Here is a 24,990-nt window from a genome sequence, read left to right on the forward strand (position 1 = left end):
AAAAAAAAGTTATTTGTTTTTGTTATGTAACTGAGAAATATTTGTAGTGTTAAATATTTAGTGGAGAAAATAATGAAACAAGATCTCATGAAACCAATCAGAGCAACGCATCTCATCCATTTGCTTAGGCTCTGGGTTAATTCCGCAAATTTCTATGAAACTCAGGAACAAATTTATTAAGATCATAAAAAGTGAGGAAAGAAGCCAACGGGAGGCTATTTGTGGTATGTTAAATCAGGTGCTCTGTGGGAGGATTTATTTCCTCCTGAACTCTGTTCAGGAGCACATGAGGAGGTCACATGTAGCGCAGCCTGAACACTCTCATAGGCATGAGAGATCATCACTGGGAAAGCCACTGATCACTGTGAAAAAAGAAAATCATAATAACTGTATTAATTTAGCTCTGTCTCAAGTGTAAGAATTTACATACCATTTAGACTCATTTATTTATCATCATTTCCATAATAATTTGCAAATCTCATGAACCTGTATTTTATTCTGAGTAAACATAGAAAACACATCAAACATTTAAACTACACTGAGAAAATAATAAAAATAAAAAAGTCATTCTGAATTGGATGGGAGCAACACAACAAAGTTGGGACAGGGCCATGTTTACCACTGTGTAGCATTCCCTCTGCTTTCAACAAGACCGTAAATGTCTGGGAACTGAGAAGACCAGCTGCTGGACTTTTGGGAGAGGAATGTTGTCCCATTCTTGTCTGATATATGATTCTAGCTGCTCAACAGTCTTGGGTCTTCTTTGTCATATTTTTCATTTTATGATGCTCCAGATTTTTTCAGCTGGTTAAACATCTGGACTGCAGACTTTTAACCAGTTCAGCACCTGGACTCTTCTACTATGAAGCCATGCTGTTGTAATATATGCAGTATATAGTTTCTTCCCTGAAAAAGACATAATCAGGATGGGAGCACATGTTGCTCTAAAACCTGTATATACACCAATCATTATGACCACCAACTGGTGATGTGAATAACACTGATTATCTCTTCATCATGCACCTGTTAGTGGATTGAAGATATTACGGAGCAAGTGTACATTTTGTCCTTTAAGTTGACGTGTTAGAAACAGGAAAAATGGGCAAGGGTAAGGATTTGAGCAAGTTTGACAACAGTCAAATTGTGATGCTATACAACTGGGTCCATGCATCTCCAAAACTGCAGCTTTTGTGGGGTGTTCCTGGTCTGCAGTGGTCAGGATGGTCCAAGGAAGTAACAGTGGTGAACCAGCAACAGGGTCATGGGCTGCCAAGACTCACTGATGCACGTGGGGAGTGAAGGCTGGCCCATGTGGTCCAATCCAACAGACAAGCTACTGTAGCTCAAATTGTCTAAAAATTTCAAAATTTTATGTTGGTTCTGATAGAAGACTGTCAGAATACACAGTGCATCACAGTCTGTTGCGTATGGGGCTACATAGCAGCAACAGAGAGAGGAGACATCTGCAGAGACGGACAGCACCACACAGTACCAGTGAACATCCAGTGAACACTGTGTTGCCTGAATACAAGCACTTGAAAGCAAACAAATAATTTCATCATAATTTAATGGGTCTAAATGTTGCCTGCTTCTCATCTGGTGTGTCTGTGGACGCAAAACAATAATACACTTTATAATATAATAAATGCATTATTGCTTTACTTGAAATAATGGTTTGAAATGACTGCAGTACCAAATATTAAAATCTATTTAATAGCTATACTGGTGTTGTCCTATAGAGGGTTGCTGTGGGCTGGAGCCTACCCTATCTGATCAAAGTCTTGGAATGCCTAAGCCCCGAACAGGTCACCTGACCATTGTTAGGCTAACACTTAGAAACAGACACAGTTTAGATTCCTGGACTGTGGGAAGAAACCACTGCACCACCTCAACAACTCTTAAAGTGACCACACGTCTCTAGTCTGCCTGCAAGGTTAAATGTTATTGAATTTACAGCAAACACAGGGCTCCAAACAAATCATCACCAGGTTAGCAACGCAGTCTCAATGCAAGGAACTGAGTGTTCCTGGAAATAGCAACTCAGTCAAAGCTGAAATTATAATTTGCTGTATTTAACAGCCTCATCGCACAACAGCTCCCAGCTCATGCTGGAACTACACGTCTTACAGTAAGCTGTCCTGCAGAAAGAACTTTTAGTGTTTGAGTTGTATTTTCTGAGAAAACAGAATAAATGAGCAACAGAAAAACCACACTTGCAGAAAATGATAGGTTACATTTATTCAATAATCTGGCATAATGTAATTACTTTCACTTTTGAAATTACTTCCAGAACAAGGCCTTTTGCACCCAAAGGATTCCCCGTCCTCGTCTGCATGGAACTTCAGATCTGAGTTTGGGTGTGTCTGTGCTGCAGATTCTCTAAGCTGCAGCAGCCTGAGGTGAACAGCAGGAGGCCAAGGAAACAAAAGGATGCTATTGATTTGTAGTCCACATACTCATCTTGTGATCCCCATGCCCACATAGCTGTAAGGTCATATGTCAGACACAGGCATGCCTCGAGCTCCGCACACAGTTCTCCCCACGCCATCCTGAAGCAGGTATTACGTATATATTACACATTTACAATGTGCAGACAGAATCCATTGATTTTTCCAGTAATACGCTTATTAAGGATGTGAATTATTAACATGTACTTTATCCACAAATATTTTCTCTGTCCAGTTTCTTGAGCTCTTGAGCGTTTTGACACTGACCAGCAGAATCAGAAAAAAGTGATGAAATTTTGCTTAAATGTGGCTCTCTGACAAAAGCAGTTCACATGAAGGAAACCAGTCAGCTCGGGAAAGATTACACATTTTATAAAAACATATTAGCAGTGGTAAGAGTTATGATTAAAAGGCACAGTTTTGGAAAACTACAACTGAAGCTAACAAAACTCTACTTTTCATTAAAAAGGGGTGGGGCCAGTTTGCAGACTCCTTCTGATGTCAGAGGTTGGAAGAAACTTTATGGTAATTGAAGTCCAGGCCCCTCTTAAGGAGGGTAGGGAGACTCTTGTTAAGTCTCTGGGAGTTGTGTTGGGGATCAGGACTGCAGGGTGAGGATCGGGGATCAGAGGAGACAGAAAAACCAAATACACGATGAAGACTCTGGTGCTGCTCGTTTTGGTGTTTGCTTCAACAGCTGCAATCAGTGAGTACATCTGAAACTACAGACATGAACACTGACATGTTTAATGTGTGCTTTCCTTCGGTTTGCATTCGGTTTGCATTCAATTTCATTCAAATTCATTACTGTGACTAAAGTAAATCAACACAGTTTTGCTTCCCCACCAATTACAAGCTTGTTTAAGCTAGCTTTTCTTTGGAGAGCCATTTTACACTTGTTTCACGCCAGCACACTCCACACTCTGTTCAAAGGAGGTGAGAAGAATAAGCTTTCATGGGCCAATTTCATGCCATTACAGTATTTTTTTATGCCAATTTTGATTAACGACTTTACACTAATTGCAAAGGTGATTTATAAAACCTAAAATGGTATTTTTGTCCTACAAGTTCTGAAAATAATTAATCATGTCACAGTGGGTGCAGTTTCAGGAAATAATATCCTATCTAACAAGATATCCCAGTGTCTTTTTCACATTCACTAACACATCACTATCTGGGGAAAAAAGGGCAGTGAGTCAGTGTCTGGGAGCCCTCATTCCACTCACTGGGATTACTGATGTTGCTGCTCAGCTGATAGTCACATGAAAGGGATTGAGGGGGATTGCAGGCCGTGTGACTCCCACCACCAAGAACCCTGACAGCCTTCCACCTTAACAATACCAAAAAAAAAGAACATGAGCATCTTGCACAATATGTTCATAAATATATACAATTTATGCCTACAAAAGACCAAACAACTTTAACTTTGTTAAGATCCTACATGGCTGAATGTGTACCTACAATTGCTTAGCACATTTAAAGTTGTGGGAGCTGGCAGAATAACACATACTACATGGTGTAATTTATTTTCCTGAAGTTTCAATGACTTCTTACAGGGCCAAGAAGTCAGTTCACTCGTTATCGATCATGGAATTCACGGATGTATCCGGTGTGGAAAGATGGAGACCCGCGATTCAGAAACTGCTGGTTGGGTCAGTTTCACAGTTTTTTATTTTAATTTAAAAAAAGACAATTTGTTCTTTCTGTCAGTCTATCTTAAGATGTTACATCATGCGTAATGTTATTTTCAGGAGGTAACGTAACCTTCGATCTTAAGAATGATGGCCCCACCCTGACTGCAGCAAAAGCAACCTTCACTATTAATCTGAATTTCCCACCAAACCAGACGGTGCTCCAAGGCGGACAGGTGGTCTGGGCAGAAAACTGCACCATCGATGGTAAGAGACCTTCTTACCAAGGGGGGTTCAAAGTAGTAAAATTGGGCAATTTATCATAAAATGTATTTATGATAAATCTGTGGTACTGCCACAGATTTATTTATGATAAAATTATCATAAATAGACAACATACATATCTTCATTTCTGCAAAACCTTATTTATTTATAGATTAAAAGATATAGATTAGATATAGATTAAAATTATCATATCACAGCCAAGTTATTTTATTTTAATTTATTTTCTTTATTTTATTTTTTAAAGCCTGTCATGTCTGGCAGCCAAGTTATTTGAAACAGTTAATCAGTTAGTTTTGTAGTTTTTTTTAATAGTTACAACTAAAATCCTATAGTTGCAATTTACCAGATATCTGGAACTGCTGCATGTTTATATTGATGGCTGTTGTCTGTGTCAGGTAAACAGTACCAGGAGGGTCAGGCTGTGTATCAAGACCAGGACACTGAATGGACCGGAGTTTTCCCTGATGGCACACCTTTCAACAGGAGCCAGGACAGGAAACCGCATTATGTGTTTGTGTGGAAAACATGGGGTAAGTTACAGTTACGGTCTGTTTGAAACACAGGCTGCTTGAAATTTAAGACTGACACAGTTCAGTAACACTATGAGGCCAGTATAGTGTGGAAACAGGTAGAGCAGGTTCAACAACATTTACTGTGTGAATTATCAAAAACAAAACAGAACAACTGCAAATTGGAGGGAAAAAACACATCTATTAACATATATATATATATATATATATATACCTACAGTATTTTGAAACAGAGGAAATATAGAGTTCTGTGGGCCACTTTGAAGTCCTACCTGTGTTTTAGCCTACTGTAATGATTAATTAAACCACAGCAGCCTATGAGCTTTAATAGGAAGGTTTCAATTTGATTTTGACTTAAAGTCCAGTAGCAGTTTAAGCAGCAATTCAAGGTGAAATCAAACAAATCTGTCCATTAACTGTTGTGTCTATGAACTGTTAAATTCCCTATTTTCCTCCATTACTTTTATTTTTTGGATTTGAAAAATAAATAAATAAAAGAAGATGAAATTTTTATGTGTGTGTGCACCAGTACTATCCACCACCATTGAGGTTCTGCAAAATTAAAGGGATCATTTTCATATTCATCTAGTTTTTGGGTTTTTTTTTTTTTTTTTGCAAAGCCCAGGAAGCTGCTGTAGGCAGGCAAAAATTACGCATTTGGCTCCGGAGCTGCAGGTTTTAGACCCTTGACTTAAAGTTAGGGTCAGTGCTGATAACAACTTAGTAAAGTTTATACTCCATGCACAAAAGTGTACCATTTGCCTCTGGGCTTATCACAAGCAACAAAACCTTTTGAGTAAAGCAGTTGCCTGTGAGAAAATGGTCTGTGATTGCCAACATTTTAAGTTGAGCCTATAAATGAATCAGTCAATAAAGACTCCATCAGGAATTGCATGACTGGCTTTTCATTACCCAAACTCATAAGATGAAGGTAATTTTATGTTAGCATCCATGTAGTCATGAGGAATGTAACTCTGTTTTAGGGCGCTACTGGCAGGTGGCAGATGGACCATCCTCCTCACTCACCATCGATACAGCCAACATTCCCCTGGGCTCCTACAACATGGAAGTTGTCATCTACCACTGCCGTGGCAGAGACAGGTTTATCCCCCTCGGGTATGCCTCTACAGTCTTCACGATCACAGGTGACCCCTGAAATCATTTCTAAGCTCTAATTTAAGGGGAAATTATCCTGTATTTGTCTTCATAACAGCTCTTTGTCTTTTGCTCCATCATTAGACCAGGTTCCATTCACCATATCTCTTGCCCAAGTCAATGATGTAAACCAGAATGACCAGAACTTCATCCAGAACCAGGCTATTGGCTTTACTGTCAACATCCACGATCCCAGCCAGTACCTGAACAACGCCGAAATCAGCTTCACCTGGAACTTTGGTGACAACAGTGGAACTCTGATCTCCAGAGAGCATACTGTCACACACACATACATTGCAGCTGGGACCTTCAAGCCTCAGGTGGTTTTGATGGCAAGCATCCCCAATAGCTGTGGAAACCCCACTGCTGGTGAGATCTCAAAATGAATCACTTCTCACTTTACTTTCTACACATATGCTTTTAGCTCAGCATTTTTTTATCTTTTCTTTCAGTCGTTCCACTTGATGCCTCTGCTGCACCAGCAGTAGTTGTGATGGCCTCCACCCCCGCAGCTGTCCCTGCTGTACCAGCTGAGGGAGGAGATACAATTGCTGTGGATGTTGTTGCCTCTGATGCCACTCCACTTGCTGCTTCTGTGCAGCCCGCAGATGCAGTTACAAACACAAATGATGGAGAAGCAGCTGCCGATACTGACACAGAGGCTGTGGAAGTTGCCTCAGTGGCCCCTGCAGGAATAGATACAGCTGTTGTTGCTGCCAACACTGCCGCTCCTGCCGCAGAGGGAGATGCTGCTGCAGAGGAAACCGAGGCTGGTGCTGTAGAGGTGGCCCCCGCTGCCACTGTTGCACCAGGAGCCGAAGAGCCAGCAGATGCTGATACAGCTGCTGCGGTTGAAACCGCAGAGGTCACCGATGCCACTGAAGATGTAGCTGTGATAGATGCTGCTGCTGCTTCAGTTGCCCCAGTTGCAGAGGGAGAAGAAACTGCAGTTGAAGTGGCAGACACTGTCACTGTGGCTCCCATCACAGATGCTGCTGCAGTGGAAGAAGCTGCGGATGCTGTTGAAGCTGCTGAGGCGACCGCTGCTGCAGAGGTTGTCCAAGCTGAAACAGAAGCCCCTGCTGATAATGTTGTTGCGCTTGCTGCCACTGAGCCTGCAGCTGTAGAAGAGGCAGCACCAGCTGTAGTTGATCCTGAGGCTGAAGCAGTGGAAACTGAGAATGAAGTTGCAGCTACTGCAGCTGCTGCAGGTGGATGTTTACTGTAAATTCAAAGTTACTATAAAGAAAATAAATGATTCCTCTTCTAACAAAACTCTTAATACAAATGCCCTCTTTTTTCATGAGCAGCTGAAGAAGAGGCTGCACCAGCTGAAGCTGAAGTTCAAGCTGAAATGGAAGCAGATCCAGCACAGGTTGCCCTCGTTGTGGCTAAAAGACAAGCGCCAGAGCTGACAGCTGACTGTACGGTCTACCGTTATGGCTCCCTCGCTACATCTGTAGATGTTGTTCGTAAGTCAGAATCTCCTCTTTCTCCTTCTTCTTTTCCTCCTTCTTTCGGCTGCTCCCTTTAGGAGTTGCCACAGTGGATCAGGTGCCTCCCTGTCACTCTATCTTGAGTATAATCCTCTGTCACACCAACTCTCTGCATGTCCTCCTTCACTACATCCACAAACCTCTTCTGTGGTCAGAATAGTTTTTATTGTGCAGGTTTGTTTACTATAGACTCCATTTGTGCTTTAATAAAAAGAATTTAAATAATTAATTAAAATCTCTTCTTCATCCTCTTTCAAACCTGCAGAAGCTATTGAAAGTGTGGAGATTGTACAGGTAGCCAACGTTGTGTCACTGGAGACAGAGTTGGATCAGAATGCTGTGGACGTCACCATTACCTGCCAGGGAAGGTGAGCAATAACACTCAATCAAGAAACTACACCAGCTTAATAAACAACAGTTTAGTTTAGGATGGATGGATGGATGGATGGATGGAAGTTTGTAATCATTGCAACTTTCCATTAAAACTCAAAGCACATCGAAACTATTGTTGAACTCGGACTGATTGCTTTTATTAATCGCATGCAAACTATTGGAAGTTTGCACACGATTAATAAATGTAATCAATCAAGGATGATATCATATTATAAACACACAGTCCACTTTACTAGAAAGACCTGTGTACTAATAAAACAGAAACTTGGAAGAAGAAAATGGAAAAAAGTTGCTCCAATTTAAAATATCAAGCACACAAACAGAGTTACTCGAATAATAATAACAGATAGTTATGTGTAATTTCTTATGTTTAGCAGATTTTGCTTATCATCAAGTCATAACTTGTATTCTTGCAACATCTCTGCATCCTCAATCTCTCCTTCCTGTAGTCTGCCAAGTGAGGTCTGCACTGTTATCTCTGATGCTGACTGTATCACGCCGGTACAAACCATCTGTAATGCAGCCTCACCCTCTCCAGACTGTCAGATGATCCTTCGTCAGTTCTTCAATGACTCTGGAGTTTTCTGCCTTAATGTCTCTCTGACTAACGATGTCAGTCTTGCCATGGCAAGTGCGAGAGTCAGTGTATCACTAGGTAAGTAAAAGGAAAACAAATAAAAAGCATGTAAATGATCTCATTTTCAGGTTGTTTTCTTCTCATTTGTATAACGGGCTTCATTTTCAGCCTCTGGTGGTTCACCAGCCGGAACTGCTGCTACAGTGCTCGGTGTTATGGTTCTCGCCTGTGTCGTCTGCTGTATTGGTTTGATGTACAGGTAAGTGTTTAATTTAGGAAATAATTGCATAATCAAAAATATATGGCATGACTTCAAGCAAAACAATGATTTTATCTATATATGTGTATGTTATGTACATTTATAATAGTGCGTTTGTTTGCATTCTTGATTTCAAGAGACACTGAACTGACGAGTAAAACTGAATATTGAATAGTGATTTCTATAAACAGTTATAGTTAGAGTAAAGGCCCAATGATAGATTCCTATGGAACATCACAACTACTCCTTGTTGCATTATAAATTATCTTGCAATATCAAGTATCCATTTTACCTTTGATCAATGGAATTGTTCAATACTTTGGGAAATATGGTTACTGGCTCTCTTTGCAACAGTTAGATACAAAGAGTGATGCCACTCTGAGCCTCTGTCTGCAGGATTTGATGCCATAGCAGTAATGAGTCATTTCAGTTTAACATAAAGACTGGGAGCAGCTCATAGGCAGTATAAAACCAGGTCAAGGAAGATGAAAGCAGTGCAGAAGTGTCTTAAGCTTCTGAAGGCCACCAGATAGTGAGAACTGTGGTTGCAAAAATACCTTCACCTCTATAGAAGTCCTCTTTCTCAACTTCTGTAAAAAGTTTCCTGATGAGTTTATGGGCCCAGTCACTGATTTTGGGTCATACTGAATAAAAAAATGAAGTCTGCTTTGTAAATCTTAGTCATACTATGTTTCAAAAAGGAAGATTATCCATGGTACGCTCATTGTGGTTAAGTCGTTAAGTCGTCTTGGTGGCTCATGTAGTGCGTTATGCTTTTACCTAACAAGCCAACAATCTCTGGTTCAGTCCCAGGAGGAGCTATAAATCTCTTGGGGGTTGCATCAAGAAGGGAATCCTGTGTGAAATAATGGGAAGCAGTTGAAAAGTACTAGCTAATTTGTACTCAAAGAACAGTAAAAATGCCAGGCTGTTGTTTTACAGCAGGAATGTTACCTTCTTTAAGTCATGGTGCTCCAACTACACCCCTCTTTCTGCTAAGCTGAGCCAATCACCTGCTGAATATTTACTTTTTAACCGATTACAGAAGAGACAAGTCTCTGCAAATGTGGGCCTGTTCCTTTCAATAACATGAAGTAATTTCATTTAATATAAATATTTTACTCACTATGAGTGTTTTTATTACTTTTTTGTTTCCTTCTGTCAGTTTGCCCCCAGTTGATGTCACATAAGGACATAGGGAGAAACTGCATATTCAATTTAACTTTGGCATTTTGTGTAATCCTTCTAAACAGGCGTTTCAAGCAGTACCAGCCGCTGAGAGAAGACGGTGCTAGTAATGGACGCATCTCTGCAGTAACATCAGTGCCTTTGCTGCTGTGGAACTTGCTGAGTCGACAGTCACCAGGAGAAAGCCGTCCACTGCTTCAGGGAAGGATTGTGTGAATACTGTCATCAATAAATGCACTCAATGTCTGCAATGTTTGCTAACATGTCGGCTTTATATACATATTACTGTCTCTAGTGATACTGTAACTCCCTGCCATTAAACCAGAACCAATGAAGTGAACGCCCCATGCACAACACATGTAGGAATCAGGAGTCATTGTGGAACTGTAATTGTGTGTAAGTGTTTTCAAACTGCTGAAACATTTGTAGTGGAAAGTGATATTTATTTTGACCCATAATATTTTATTAATTGGCACTGATAGTTTATAAAAGTAATAACATATATCCTCCGATTTGTCTACTTATACTAAACCTACTGGAAAATCAGATCTAGCACGTTTCAATTTAGGTTCTTTACAATATAAATTAAATCTAATTAATCCATGAACATCTTTTGCTACCCTGAAAATGAATAAAATGGAACACTATCACCTTTGTTTGTTTGTGTGCTATATTTTCACTCATCCTGTGGTGATGGTCCTAATTTACATCTTCAATAGTTACACAAACATATATATACAAATATTGTGTATATTCTGTGGCATGACCACTGAAATTTTAAAATTCGGATTGGCTGTCACCTGACTGGACAGTATAACCCAAAACTTATGACACTGACTGAAACTTATGCACCTTGCTAGTACTTGGTTAGACCCTGGACTGCCTTAATTCTTCATGGCACAGATTCAACAAGGTGCTGGAAACATTCCTCAGAGATATTGGTCCATATTGGCATGATAGCATCACACAGTTGCTGCAGATTTATCAGCTCCACATACATGATGTGACTCCTCCATTCCACCGCAATTGCGATCTGGTGACTGTGGAGGCCATTTGAATACAATGAACTTGCCATGTTCAAGAAACCAGTTTGAGATGATTTGAGCTTTGTGGCATGTTGCGTTATCCTGTTGGAAACAGCCATCAGAAGATGTGAACACTGTGGTCATAAAGGGATGAATATGGGCATCAACAATGCTCAGGTAGGCTGTAGCGTGTAAACAATGCTCACTTGGTACTAAGGGACCCATTGTGTGGGAAAATCCCCATAGATCAGACCTGCCCGTCTGGCACCAGCAACTGTGCCACGTTCAAAGTCACTTAAATCACCTTTCTTCCTCATTCTGATGCTCAGTTTGAACTTCAGCAGGCTGTCTTGACCATGTCTCCATGCCTAAATGCATTGAGTCAATCAGAATCAGAAATACTCGGCTTACGGCCATACCACCCTGAACCCGCCCGATCTCGTCTGATCTCGAAAGAAATACTTTATTGATCCCAGAGGGAAATTTCAGAGTGCCATGTCACTGAATGATATTTGTGTTAACATGCAGATGAACAGGTGTACAGTGGTTTGTAAGTCCATAAGCTTTAAATTAAAGACATAGTATTAATCTGTGTGTAAGGAAAACTACACTGATGAAAGCTTCTCAATTCTGATCACAAACTCAGTTTAATTCATCTGGATTTCCAAATCAGCGAAGAGCAGTTTTTGTGAAGTAGATACTAATACATGCTACTCATAAATCTATCATGAAATACAGTCACACAAGATGCCTTGTTTGGACTACAACATTGTGGAATATGTACAACCATATTGTGAACATTCAGGAGCAGCAGATGTGGTCAGGAAGTGCTGTGGTTATTAAAACACTGCAGCTGAGTGCCCTAAAAATTACTACCATCATTATTGTTCTCTGTTCTAGTAAAATGATTTACTATACCGTGCACTGAAGCAACAAAAGTACTGCTGATAGCAACGTTCACATGTATGACACACTGCAGCACAGGAAAAAAAGGCTGACGTCATTGCAGCAGTCGTTAATGAAAGAAGCTTTATATAGAACAAAGACGAGGAGTAAAAGGGAAGTCCAGGGAAATACGGCTTTAATGGCATTATTTATATTTATGAATTAAAGTCTAAAGTGAAATGTATTCTGTTTTTATGAAGGCTGTTGCTTCAGATCTTAATTACTCTTTTTTACTCAATCATTTTACTGCTGTGTTTAGGAGACACTGAGATCATGGGTAGCACAATATGAGACAAAGCAGGTGCATATCGTTAAACATTTCTCACTAAAACACACAGGAAAATCAGGAGAATCAGGAGCCAGTTTGCGTATGCATGCATCCTTCATATCTGCACAGCCCCACACACTGATAAAAAGGATTCTGCGGTGAAGTAAATCTAACATAACTGAATCTGTGAAATCAACAAGAAAAAATCAAGTTAGTATCTTTATCTTTATCTTATCTTTTAGTATTGAGGTCAAAAACATTTGTTCAAGATACAAGACATTGTAAGTTTTTTCAGAAAATAAATTGTTTAAGTACTGAGAGCCAATCTTTTTAAGTTCATCCACACAACAAAAAATAATCTTATCTTTACTGCGTTTCATCTGCGTTGTTCATTTGGTTTAGACCCTTTTCTCATGACGTCACACAACTTCCGTTTGGCCTCGATGCTGGGGATCTTTACTTCCGGTGGATAGAGTTTACGCAGTCAAATACATTTGCCACAAATACGGTGTTAGGATATACTATGACATGCAGACAAGTTTTCACTGACAACACGTTCAAAACTGGACAAAGACTACAAATTCTTCATTGAACATTATGGAGGTACGTGTTTTTTGTCTCTTCTAGCTGTTAATTAATAGGAAAGCATTAGTCAATTTGTTAGCTAGCTAACATTACATGACCTTTCTGCTTTGCAAATAGAACGTCTTTAGGCTCTAATCTTGATCAGGTCCTTATAGTATATCCAGGGTTGCAACCTGTCACCATAAATAAGCAATCGTTTGTTATTTGGCAGTTAAATGGGGTTTCCTGGTGCTGCCTGAGCGTCCTGCAGTTTTGGTTGCCTACAGACACCAGTTATGCTAATAGATTAACAGTAAATAAATAAATATTCTCCAAAAACTATATATATATATATATATTAGGGGTGGGACTCGATTAAAAAAATTAATCGAATTAATTACAAGCTTTGTAATTAATTAATCGAAATTAATCGCATTTTAATCGCATTTCAATATTTGACATGATAAATATTAATTTAAGTTTAGTTGATGAATGAATCAATATACATAAGCTTAAACTTCAAAATTTTGTTTATTTTCCCACCAGTCTACTACACAGACCAATGAAGGGTGGAAGTGCTCCTGTGATAAGCAAACACCTGAAATTAAAGTTAAGCTTCATAACTGGATAGTTTTATTCAACATTAATGTCTCACTTGTTATAGTTGGAAATTAATCATTCTCTCAGCTGTATTCCTTGATGTTGAAATGTGTTATGCTTGTTTTAACAGCTTATTTTGAATTAAAGACTTAAAATTAAACCACAAAAAGGAGAAAAAGTTCGTTCTCCGTTTAACCAGCTGCTGTTACACAGCTGTGCTTCGCACTCACGGTTGCTAGGCGACATGAGCTACGCAGAGATGACGGCAGGTGACGCTGATATGAAGGCTAGCCGCTCACTTCCGGCCTTTGCGGTCTTCGTGGGCTACGAAAGACGTGGGCCGGGTCCTTCGCAGGATGCGGCCCCTAATTTGGACATTGTGCGTCGATATAATCTGTATGCCTGGAACTCGTGCACTGAGAAACGTTCCACGGTGCAAAGTGCGATTAAAATGCATTAAAATTTTTAACGCGTTAATTTCCGCGTAATTAATTAATCGAAATTAACGCGTTAAAGTCCCACCCCTAATATATATATATATATATATATATATATATATATATATATATATATATATATATATATATGATAGAGCCCCCAGCTATTTAAAGATGGTAATACAAGACAAACATAAGAGTGAATAGTATGCATTGCTTTTCATATATGCCCTGTATATTATCTTTGCCAGTTTATAATAAAATTTTACTATTAAAATTTGCAGCAGCTTAAACTAACTATTAAAAGAGTTACAAACATGTACAGAGAGGTGTGACTATCCTAGTTTGCAAGGTCTCATGACATAATGAAATCTATGTTAAAATTGACATATCTCACTTTGCAGGTCCTCTGCCAGATCCTCACATCATGGCCAGCATTTCTAACATGACATCTACATGGATGTCTTCTTAAGTTGTAAACCCTGAGGAATTTAGTTTAATGTTGTAGTGCAATTGATATGCCTTTCGTAAATACATTTTCTCTACCAGTGCAAAATGGACTTAAATTGCGTATGTACTTCACACACACACACACACACACACACACATATATATATATATATATATATTTTTTTTTTTTTCAACAATCATTGCTCCATGTACCAGTGTTTAATAGAATTATTAAATGTTTGCAAGAAACTGCCACAAATTTTGTTGTATTTTATGTTTCCCCTGTTCTACCCGTGGAAACCACTTTAATCTCAGTTCTTTTATTTAGCTTGTATTTTGTATAATATCTTGAGCTAGCTATTTGATTCATGGAGCTCATGTTGAAGCCGTGGAGCAGAACTGAACACATGAGTCAAGAGTTCTTTACTCTGTTGCCTGTTTTAATTGTCAGATGTTTCTAGAATATTCAAATGATTCGTTCTCCTTTGATAGGAGAAAGTTTGGGGAAAAGCATCTTTTTTTTTATACGTGCTGTTTTGATTTGATGTAGTATGTGTTTCTAATCTGATACGGAAAAAAGATCCTGATGGCTTAAAAATAAAACAAGTGGCACAAAAAAGTGATGATTTCTGACATGAGAAATGCTTTTTACCCCCAATATCACTCCTTTGCTTATGAAGTTTTTGTCATTATCAGGCTAGCAATTCAGATAAGATTGAATACATGTTCAATATGAAATGCTACTTTAAAATAACTCTCATTTTATGTTAGGGATAGTAAAATAGTAAATAGAATCGGTATTTGTGCTCAATCTGTAATAAATTCAATAAATTTCACTTTCAGAAATAATTGTAGATATCTAAAAAAATATATATACAAGTGCAAATGGGGTGGCTGTAGCTCAGGTGGTAGAGCAGGTCACCTACTGATCAGAAGGTCAGTGGTTCGATTCCCGGCTCCTCCGGGCTGCATGTCAAAGAATCCATTGGCAAGCATTGGAATATGAATGTGTTTGAATGTTAAACAATAAACCCATTCACTTACTCATGGAAGTGAATGGGTAAATGTGAACGTGCTGTATGAGTGCTCCCACAGAGTAGAAAAGCACTATATAAGAACTAGTCCGTTACCAAATAGTTATGCTTTACATGTACCTGCAAAAGTCAAGTTAATTCTACTTAAGAAAAATCATTAAATACATTTTAAAAAATGAAGTAATTTATACAAAGGTTTTTTTTTTGTTTGATAATGAAATGAAGTTGCTTTTACTTGCAAATTTCATTTACTACATTGAAAAAGTTGAGTGATTTATACAAAGTTTAATTTTGCTTAATCTACTTAACAGAATTAAGTTCACTTTACTTGGATTTTATATTTCATGTAAAGAAATAAGTAAGTACTTTAAACACAGAAAAGTCTTGCTTGATCAACATAAATAAATTATGCAAATAGTTGCCTTAATTTTATTATGTAGATAGGGCAGGATTTTTTTTATCAGTGCACGTCCTATAACTCTCTCTCTCGCTTAAATTACATAAACAAGATTCCAAATGAATTTCCTTCCTATGGCTTGCGCACGACTGCTGTTCCATTACACTAATTACCAAACGCAGCCATTAATCATGCTCGACCATTAATGTGTCTCCTGGTCACATGTTCCCAGTCCTGTTCAATCACTTCCATACGCTCCTGACATGCTACGCAGCCAAGACATGACCCAACAGCCCTTCAGGGAGGCCATCATATTTCACTGATGATATATATATATCTCAGCCCTCACAGCACTGCAGCTTTTACTGCAACCTCGCCACTTCTCCCAGTCAAAGCAAAATACATTTGAAACTGTCACCCTGCTCCACTGAAAGGTTCAAGAGGTCCAATATCATTTTTTTCTTTGTCAGATTACTGGCCTTCTAACTTTCAATTTTATTCCGGACAGTGAAACCAGAGATGAGCGAGTGAGGTGACGCCACCCAGGCAGCAAAACGGCTCTGATTAATTTAACACTCTTTATTGCGCACCACTCCCTAGCAACAGATCTTGAAAGGGATGTAGTTTCCTTCATCCGTCCTCAACCCTGCAGATTCTTCCACAACAAGGATGCAGTGATGAGTATTGCTGCAGCCCACAGCCACCATATCCAGCAGATTAACCAGTTTGTCACCTCTTTTTTTCCCCATGCGTGATGAGATGTTTGGCATGCGTTACGTTATTCTCAGACAACTGTGGGTAGAATTTAAACACTTTAACTTGTGAACCACAGCACTGCCACAGCTTAGTGATTTCAGAAATAGGAGGGCTGTGTCCAGTGCGGTTTTTTACCTTTCGATAATCACAGCATTCATGCCTACTGTAAGCACTGGTCCAACCTATACAATCATCCCTGTTTGTATAAAAGTCCAAACCACCAACAAATTCTACACATGTTGATTTTATCACCTTAAAACTTCCTAAAATGTTTGGGACAAGTTTAGTGTTAAAAGGTTTGCAGTAAAGCTGCAAAACACAAAAGTCTCTTCAAGTTAGGTTGTATATTGGATATCACATGATGTTATTGCATCATAAACATAGTCTATTTACACCCACTCTGCAGATATTATTATAGAGAATATGAAAAAGTTTAAATATTGCTCAGTATTATTATCTGTGTTTTGCAGAATTGTCCAGTCTTGCTTGGAATACAAACACTTTCAGAAAGAATTAACTAAATAGAACCAGACAGAATATCAGAGCTCTTTCTGTTCTGCATATAAAAGGTTAAAAGTGGGCTGTAAAGGTTAAAAATTATGTGGAAATGCCAACAAAAAAAAAAAACATGATGTAAATGTTTCTATATGTTAGGTTTTTATGCTGCAGGGCTCTGTGCTGTGGTCACTGCTCACTGCTGCTCAACTTTGATGTCCCATCACAGACCACACCCAATACATGAACTCCCATCACCCTGATAATGAAATCACAGCACAGTATATTTACTCCCTATTTTGTCACATGACTGAGATATCTGTTTTCATTTGAAACACAATGCAGACACTGTGTTCGGCACGCTGAAATGGGAACAGATATTCTATCCCGACAGGGTCAAATAAGAAGCATTGAGGGCATGCCCCCTCGGGAATTCTCCGAGAACCAGAAGGATCAATACTAATGGCAGCATCTGGCTGATGGTTAGTATTGTCAATACAGCCCCCTCCAAAATCACTGACTAGTATGTTTTTTTATTATGTGAGTATAAGTGCATTTGCCTCACATAAACACTGCTAATGCTAGTGTAGAAATGCAGGTAGTCTTAGCATTGATAAGGGGTCATTCTGGCAGGTTGGTGCAGAATCTGGAAACAACAGAAAGTAGCGTGAGCTCTAAGCAGAGTGCATGAGACAAAAGGGGGAAGGGAAAGAAAGGAGCATTACTGATCATACAGCAGGATGATTAGATTACAGAGCTAAAGCTAACAGGCCATTTGTTACACAGAGCGCCAGACCTCAGCAGTAGCTGCAGATCTATAGTGCAGAGCAAAAGTGAGTGCATTTGTGTGAGTTTGTGAATGAAAGATGGAGAAAAAAAAAAAAAAGAGATTAGACTAATTGTACTACAGTGTGCTGCAGATGCTCCATTAGGAAGAGGAAACCCAAATTTAAATCCAATCAGGAAAACGCTGAGTTTGAATAAAGCCTGTTGATTTATCTGTAACACTGTGGGGGTATATGTGTTTGAAAGATAAAACAACATGACAGATTATGTCACATATGGTTGCGCATTATAACATATATTTTAAGTTGAATGGGTATTGCATGAAAGGTACTGAGCATCACTGGGGACACAAAGAGAAGAAAGTGCCACACCCAGTCGACACAGAGCATGCTCTGTATTACATCAACGTTCTGCTGGACTGTCTGCAGACCTCAGTTAAAATTACTTTACACACACGGGCACACACACAGAGACAGACTGCAGCGAGATTTCAAGGCACTGCCTCACAAGATGTGGCTTATATTAATGCTTAATATTTACCCTAGACTGGAGTCATCGTATACTTTTATAGTTGATGCTATGCTGTGTGCTTACCATGTCACCCTGAGTTACAACTTAGACTTCAGGGTTTGAGCTAATATTGCCGAATAGCACAGCGGGATTTCATGCCAGGCCTGCTATGACAAAAGTCACTATCTGCAACCTGTTTCACCTGTAAGACCTGCATTTACATGAACCTACAGATCAAATCACTTAGACTGAAAATCCAACACTGACTAGAAGTACAGTTTTCTGGAAAATCATACTCTAACAGGGATTACTGGATTTAGTGCACTTCAAATGGATGGAATAACTGCAGAGTCATGGCTCTGTCCCAGACACCCAGAATATCAATAAAATATCCCATTACTGTAAAAGGAGAGTGAGACAAAGAGGAGAGAGGGAAGGAGACAAATGGAAAGGAAAGAATCAGATCAGTGTACCTACAGTATGTGATTTAACTCAGGATAGAATTTCATATTTTCATATACTGAGAACCGAGTAACTCCTTGACAGGCACATTTAATAGTCCTGTTAAGAATGTTACAAGTTTATAAGAGAGTAAAGCCATTTATATGTAAGAAGAAAGCAATTAAAACTGACAGAGAGTTCAAGGTGTCAGCGAGTGCAAAAATCAGAGAGGGGAGGAGGGCGAGAGTGAGGAGACTTCCTTAGTTATTAAAGTAGTGTTGTGGAAGCTGGTCTGGCTCTCTGCCAAATGCTCTGGTTAAAAGGATGGTACTATAGCGACAGAGAGTAGGGCAGAGGATTGGTGACAGCACAGAAGGAGGCAGGGCCTGTCTCTGAAGGGTAGGGAGTGGTCAGAGCTGGTGTGCTGATGACTGAGTAAGGAAGGCTTCATGTGGGTGGGGTGAGGAGAAATGAGTGAGGGGGGGGAGGTGTGATGCCGATAGGGCAACTAGCCTGAGTGCATAAAAACCCTCAGAGCTCTTCAGTCTGATGTCCTGTTGCTTTACAAGCATCTTGAAGCCTACATCTCTCAACCTATCCTCAGCGGCAGAGAGCAGAACCAGAACAACCATGAGCCATTCTTCAGTGCATACCTCCTACAGGCGCACCTTTGGAAGCCCACACTCCATCTCATTGTCCTCTTACACCCCCGTGTCCACTCGTGTGCCCTATTCTGCCGGACGCTATCAGCGCTCAGTTCCACCTGCGGTTACATCCCGATCCACCACCTTCCACCAACAACGTTCTCGCCCTAGCCCCCAGCCCCCTCGCCTCTCCTATGACAAGGTAGACTTCACTCTGGCTGAAGCTATCAACCAGGAGTTCCTCACCACCCGCAGCAATGAGAAGGCCGAACTGCAGGAGCTCAACGACCGCTTTGCCAGCTTCATTGAGAAGGTACGATACCTGGAGCAGCAGAACGGTGCACTGCAGCAGGAGCTCAACCAGTACAAGGGCCAGCAGCAGCACGGGCAGCCCAACCGTGCATCTGAGCTGTTCCAGGAGGAGCTGAGGGAGATGCGGCGCCAGATGGATGCTATCGGCAAAGACAGGGACCAGTACCAGCTGGAGAGGGACAACCTTGCAGAAGACCTGGCCCTGCTCAAGCAAAGGTTGGTACCAAAGTGACTGATTGATAGATAGATAGGAACTTGCCTCAAAGAAAATTACAGATGCACAAAAAAAGTTGCCACACTATCCAGTTTTCTCTCCTCTCTATTGGTCCATTTTAAGCACAGAGGAGGTAGAGAATCCCTGTGCATCTGCTACTTGGCTCCTGTGATGATGGTGAGGTTGGGCGTGGCACAAGAGCAGCAGCACGATACAGGATGCCGCATGGTATCAAGTATGCAAGTCGTGTATGGCTATATATAAATGTGGCTTCATATGTGAATGTCTTAAGAGACTGAATGCCTTATGTGCTGGAAGAATTAAAAGTAAGGTGAAAAAAATGTTTATTAGTAATTGTGAAGAGACCAAAGGAAACAAACAAATAAACTATGACACTGTGATTGATGCCAAATTATGCCATGACATGACTGACAGTAAAATGTTTTCTTGAATGCTAAATCTGTACAGCCTTTTACAAATCCACAGCATGCAGAGAGGGAAACGAGAGGAGAAAGGAGAAGGCTGGATGGAAGGATCAGACACAGGGAGGGGCCAGCCGAGGAGCAGTGAGGAAAAAGAGAGGGGAAATGAGACCAGAGGTTGGGTGTCAGGCATGGTGAGGATAGCGTCAGGAAAAATCAATGTGACTCAATGACTCCATTAGGTGTATTTTCAGTGTCCCTCTGTGTGCTGATGGGACGGTGCCAGAGAGCCCATTAGGACAAAAGGGCCCTGTGTAACACCACATGAATTAAAGATGAGGCAGCAGGACCCACTAATCTACTTTATGTCCAGCCCTGGTGAGACCTCTGTCTGACATAACAGATGGACCTGACTTCACCTGCACATCCAGACACTGACAGCCCAGAAAAAAGTTAACAGAAGCAAACTTGGTTATTGTGCATTTAGATCAAGGACTTGAATTATAACAGATTTTTCTAATGCATAATGATAAGAAATCAGCTGCATAAAAAAAACACATCCTTTTTCATGTAATTATTTTCAGATTTTTGCCCAATTGTATTCCTCAGCTGTGCAATTACTGCTCTTTTTGTCCATCGATTAAGTGCATGACTGTAAACTAAATCTGCAATAATGCAATCTTTTAAAATCTGTTTAAAAAAAAGATGTTAAGTGTGTGTGTACGTAACCCTTTTGAGTGTGTGACCTTAATGAACTGTAGAAACGCCACATTAGCTGAAAGGAACAGCAGCTGATCCCATTGGGCATGCTCCCAAAACTCCTTTTTACGGGACAATGAATTAACAAATTGATCCAGAAAGCTTTTTGCCAGCTGATGCCCTGCTGCAACCTTTGACTCAAAGAGTCCACCTGTACTCCTCTCTCCCCCTTTTTAGAAAGGAGATTTTTAATTATCATTGTGAACACTACTGAAAATATTTTATCTCGCTCTTAGGTTGGATGAAGAAGCCCAGAAGAGGGCAGATGCTGAGAATAACCTAGCTGCCTTCCGCAAGGTAAACACCAGGCTCACTGAACCATGACTGATAACAGTGTCCCCTTTAAGGTCATAATGAACAGCTTTGTTCCATTTCCGACACTTGTGTAATACTGCTGCTGTAATATGACAGGGGAGATTTCTAAAATGGTATTGATCCAGACCAGTGAACACAGCAGTCTGTGCAAATTCTTTTGCTAATGCACATTTCTATTAAAATAAAATTGTATCCTTCAAGGCTGCAGATGTTTGTACAATTCAAACAAACATAAATCAAATGTATCCTATTACATCTGATTTATGTGTATCCTATTTAACTATTTTTTTTTTTTTTTGGTAGGATGTGGATGATGCCACATTGTCCCGTCTGGAGCTGGAGAGGAAGATTGAGTCTCTGATGGATGAGATTGAATTCCTGAAGAAACTCCATGATGAAGTAAGTGATGCTATCACCCCTCTGCTTGTAGAAATGGGAAACTTCTTTCTTTCAGGAGTCACCTATCAAAGTCCAGTATATTTTCTAAAATGGCAACACTCATTCCAAATAAGTAATTGCTCAGTGTTAATATTAAACCAGCAGATTAAATGACTATTAACTATAAAATGAAACAGATCAGGCACATTAGTATTTAGAGTGCAGATGAAGAGAGTTGGTAAAAGAGATTTACTGGCAGCTCGTTTCACCAAAAACAGCAAATACGCTCGAGGCTTTGATGGGTAAGCATTTGTTAAAGAGATGATCCTGTTAGTATTTGCTAAAGCTTGTGAGTTAGCCATTCTTGGCGAGGCTGAGCTTCAGGTGTGGTATTAATGGAGCATTACTTGTATGAAGAAACTAGCGCATGCAGAGCGTGCAGATATTATGTTTCCCACTGAGGAAAGAATGTAAAAAGCTTCTTTGCAGATGGAAAATTGATTTCACCATTTTTATGCACATCCATCTGTTTCCAATTGCTCGTGTCATCAGGAAATCCAGGATGTACAAGTGAGTGTCCAGACCCAGCAGCTGAAGATGGAGGTGGACAGCGGCTCCAGGCCTGACCTAACTGGTGCTCTGAGGGAAATCAGGGCCCAATATGAGACCATTGCCTTAAAGAATATGCAAGAATCTGAGGACTGGTACAAGTCCAAGGTAGGCAGATGAAAAGACGCATAATGACAGGCTACACACAAACATATAAATATTCAGTCGTTTTTTTTTGTGTGTTTTGTCTTTTGCTTTTGCAGTTTGTTGATCTGACTGAGTCTGCAAAGCGCAACAATGATGCTATGAGGCAGGCCAAGCAGGAGGCCAATGAGTCCAGGAGGCAGATTCAGTCTCTTAACTGTGAAATTGATGCACTGAAGAACACGGTAAGCTGGAGTCCCAGCTGCCATTAATCTGCAATAATGTACTATACACATAGTATCAGTATTCAAGATGTTCAGAATGCTTAGAGTCTGATGTCCAACTGTGTTTCAGAATGAAGCTCTGCTGAGGCAGATGCGTGAAATGGAAGACCAGTTTGGAAATGAGGCTGCCAACTACCAAGATAATATAGGCAGGCTGGAGGATGAGATCCGCCACCTGAAGGAGGAGATGGCTCGCCACCTTCGTGAGTACCAGGACCTCCTCAACGTCAAGATGGCTCTGGACATTGAGATTGCCACTTACCGTAAACTGCTGGAGGGGGAGGAGAGCAGGTGAGCGAGAAGCTTCTGTGTCCAGGTCAACATTTTAGCGGTTTTAGATTGAGCTCTTGATTAGCAACAATCTGATCAGTACAGCAAAGTGGGGTTTGCCTTTTATTACAGGTTGTAACACTTAAATGCTATTTTTCTGTTTAGGATTTCTGTTCCTATCCTCAACATTGGCATGAGCAATCACCTTGGAGGTAAGCTACAGTTGTTGTTTTAAAGCTGTGTGTAAAGCTTCAGAAAGTCCCTTTTGATTAGACTGTTTTCTTCAGAAACTTAAAAATTTTAATATTTCCTGTTTTGTTTTGAGCAGCTCTCCTTTGACCATGAGTTGGCACGGAGTACTGCCATAAGTTCCACAACACCTGCAGTCCTCACCTGCTGGTCCAGCTAGTTACTGGCACAAGTAGTAGTGAAATAAAAATGTGTTTTATTGCAGATAGAGACAAAAACACACTGCTATAGCTGCCAAACGCACCCCAAAGTGACAGAATTCAAGCATAATCATTGGCTTCTGCTTTTCATTTTCAAGGGACTGTGACTTATTTTATCAGAGAAAACATTTTCCAGAACAGCAGCTCGTCTTTGTACTGATTATTTTACCAGGAGAGTCTCATACCAGTAGCAGATGTAAAAGTAATCTAGGGTTCTGATTTAAAACAATGGGATCTTTACTTCCAGGATCAAGGGGGCCTGGAATCCCAGCCTGTGCCTCTTATCACTGTTCAGTAACATCTCTTTCAGTCAGTGATGGGTGCTGATTCTGGTTTTGAAATGAATTTCTCAAAAGTAAAACTTATTTTTTGCTTTTTGTTTGTTTGTTTTTATGTGAATGCACTTGTATCTGAATGTTAAAACCTAAGCAGCATTTTCATCGGACTTTTTTTGTAGACTACGAAAAAGCTCCGGACAGCATTGGTAAGAGGACTGTCGTGATAAAGACAGTGGAGACTAGAGATGGAGAGGTGAGGTGAATTATACAAACATGTCACTTACCAATGATCATAACAATGAACACTGGTAAGCAGCAAAAGGACAATATTAATAACTATGATGTAAAATGTTAAACTAACCCTGGTATTGTGTTGTTCTTCAGGTGCTGAAGGAATCCAGGAGGGAGAAGGAGAGAGACTCGGGTGCAAGTGACAAGGATGACAGGGACGAGTAGACAGAAACTCGTTACATAATGTGAAGGCTAGTGCCATGATAGAAACAAAATGGAAAGTTGAAGACATAGAAAAAAACCAAACTGAATACTGTAGTTCTCATTCTCACTAGTTACTGTTTCGTTGTTTAGCAAATTATCTCCCAGCATACATACAACGCTGGATGAATTCCTAGATGATGTCAACCAGGTGTTATTTAAGCCACCCAACTTTTGCTAAGCACTTTTGTTTTCTGTAGAGCGCAGCAACCCCCCTTTATTAAACAAACCACTCGAGGCCTTGGTTTACAGTGCAATCCTAAGATGATCTCATGTTTGTAGCAGAGTATTAAACTACACCCTAAACTAGGTAATTTGTACACAGGATTTTAGCAGGTTGTGCTATATATATGAATGCCTTACTAACTCACTGCCTGACACTGCCTTTTGGCCAACAAACCTTAAAAACTGACTGAGAACAAATCAATATGTCTGCATTTGTTTTAGAAGCTTTGCTATCCTCTTACTGTGCAAACCACCATTCACCAAAGACATGGATTATTAATCAAATAAATTAGGAAATGCTGACAGTGAAAATCTGAAAGTCACCAACCGGAAAGACCTGTACTGATTTTTTTGCTTTGCAATGCTGTGTGTATCTGGCACAACTGATGAAAGAATATGTATGTGAAAATAAATGGCATCCATGCAAACCTGTGTTGTGTATTCAATCTCTCCACAACCTGCACTTCACAGCTTTCATATGTGTGAAGAGCTACATTTTAGTTGGAGGACAGGGGATAAAACAAACTATATATATATATATATATATATATATATATATATATATATATATATATATATATATATA

At 39.9% G+C, this 24,990-nt stretch overlaps 2 protein-coding genes across 2 annotated transcripts; both read left to right on the top strand.

Moving 5' to 3' along the window:
• The first annotated feature begins 2,993 nt into the window (after nucleotides 1–2,993).
• Nucleotides 2,994–10,611, top strand: pmela (premelanosome protein a). The gene is made up of 12 exons (XM_030730123.1): nucleotides 2,994–3,153; nucleotides 4,004–4,099; nucleotides 4,199–4,345; nucleotides 4,759–4,893; nucleotides 5,877–6,038; nucleotides 6,133–6,417; nucleotides 6,501–7,259; nucleotides 7,359–7,520; nucleotides 7,810–7,912; nucleotides 8,387–8,592; nucleotides 8,683–8,773; nucleotides 10,027–10,611. The coding sequence occupies exons 1-12, from the start codon at nucleotides 3,102–3,104 to the stop codon at nucleotides 10,175–10,177; spliced, it is 2,349 nt and encodes a 782-aa protein (XP_030585983.1). The 5' UTR covers nucleotides 2,994–3,101; the 3' UTR covers nucleotides 10,178–10,611.
• Nucleotides 10,612–19,184: 8,573 nt separating this feature from the next.
• On the top strand, nucleotides 19,185–24,832 carry prph (peripherin). Its single transcript, XM_030729133.1, has 9 exons — nucleotides 19,185–19,841; nucleotides 21,257–21,317; nucleotides 21,639–21,734; nucleotides 22,266–22,430; nucleotides 22,526–22,651; nucleotides 22,761–22,981; nucleotides 23,126–23,172; nucleotides 23,867–23,940; nucleotides 24,072–24,832. The coding sequence occupies exons 1-9, from the start codon at nucleotides 19,219–19,221 to the stop codon at nucleotides 24,141–24,143; spliced, it is 1,485 nt and encodes a 494-aa protein (XP_030584993.1). The 5' UTR covers nucleotides 19,185–19,218; the 3' UTR covers nucleotides 24,144–24,832.
• Nucleotides 24,833–24,990: the final 158 nt, after the last annotated feature.

This window comes from Archocentrus centrarchus, chromosome 5, assembly GCF_007364275.1.
Source record: "Archocentrus centrarchus isolate MPI-CPG fArcCen1 chromosome 5, fArcCen1, whole genome shotgun sequence".
Taxonomy (NCBI): Eukaryota; Metazoa; Chordata; class Actinopteri; order Cichliformes; family Cichlidae; genus Archocentrus; species Archocentrus centrarchus.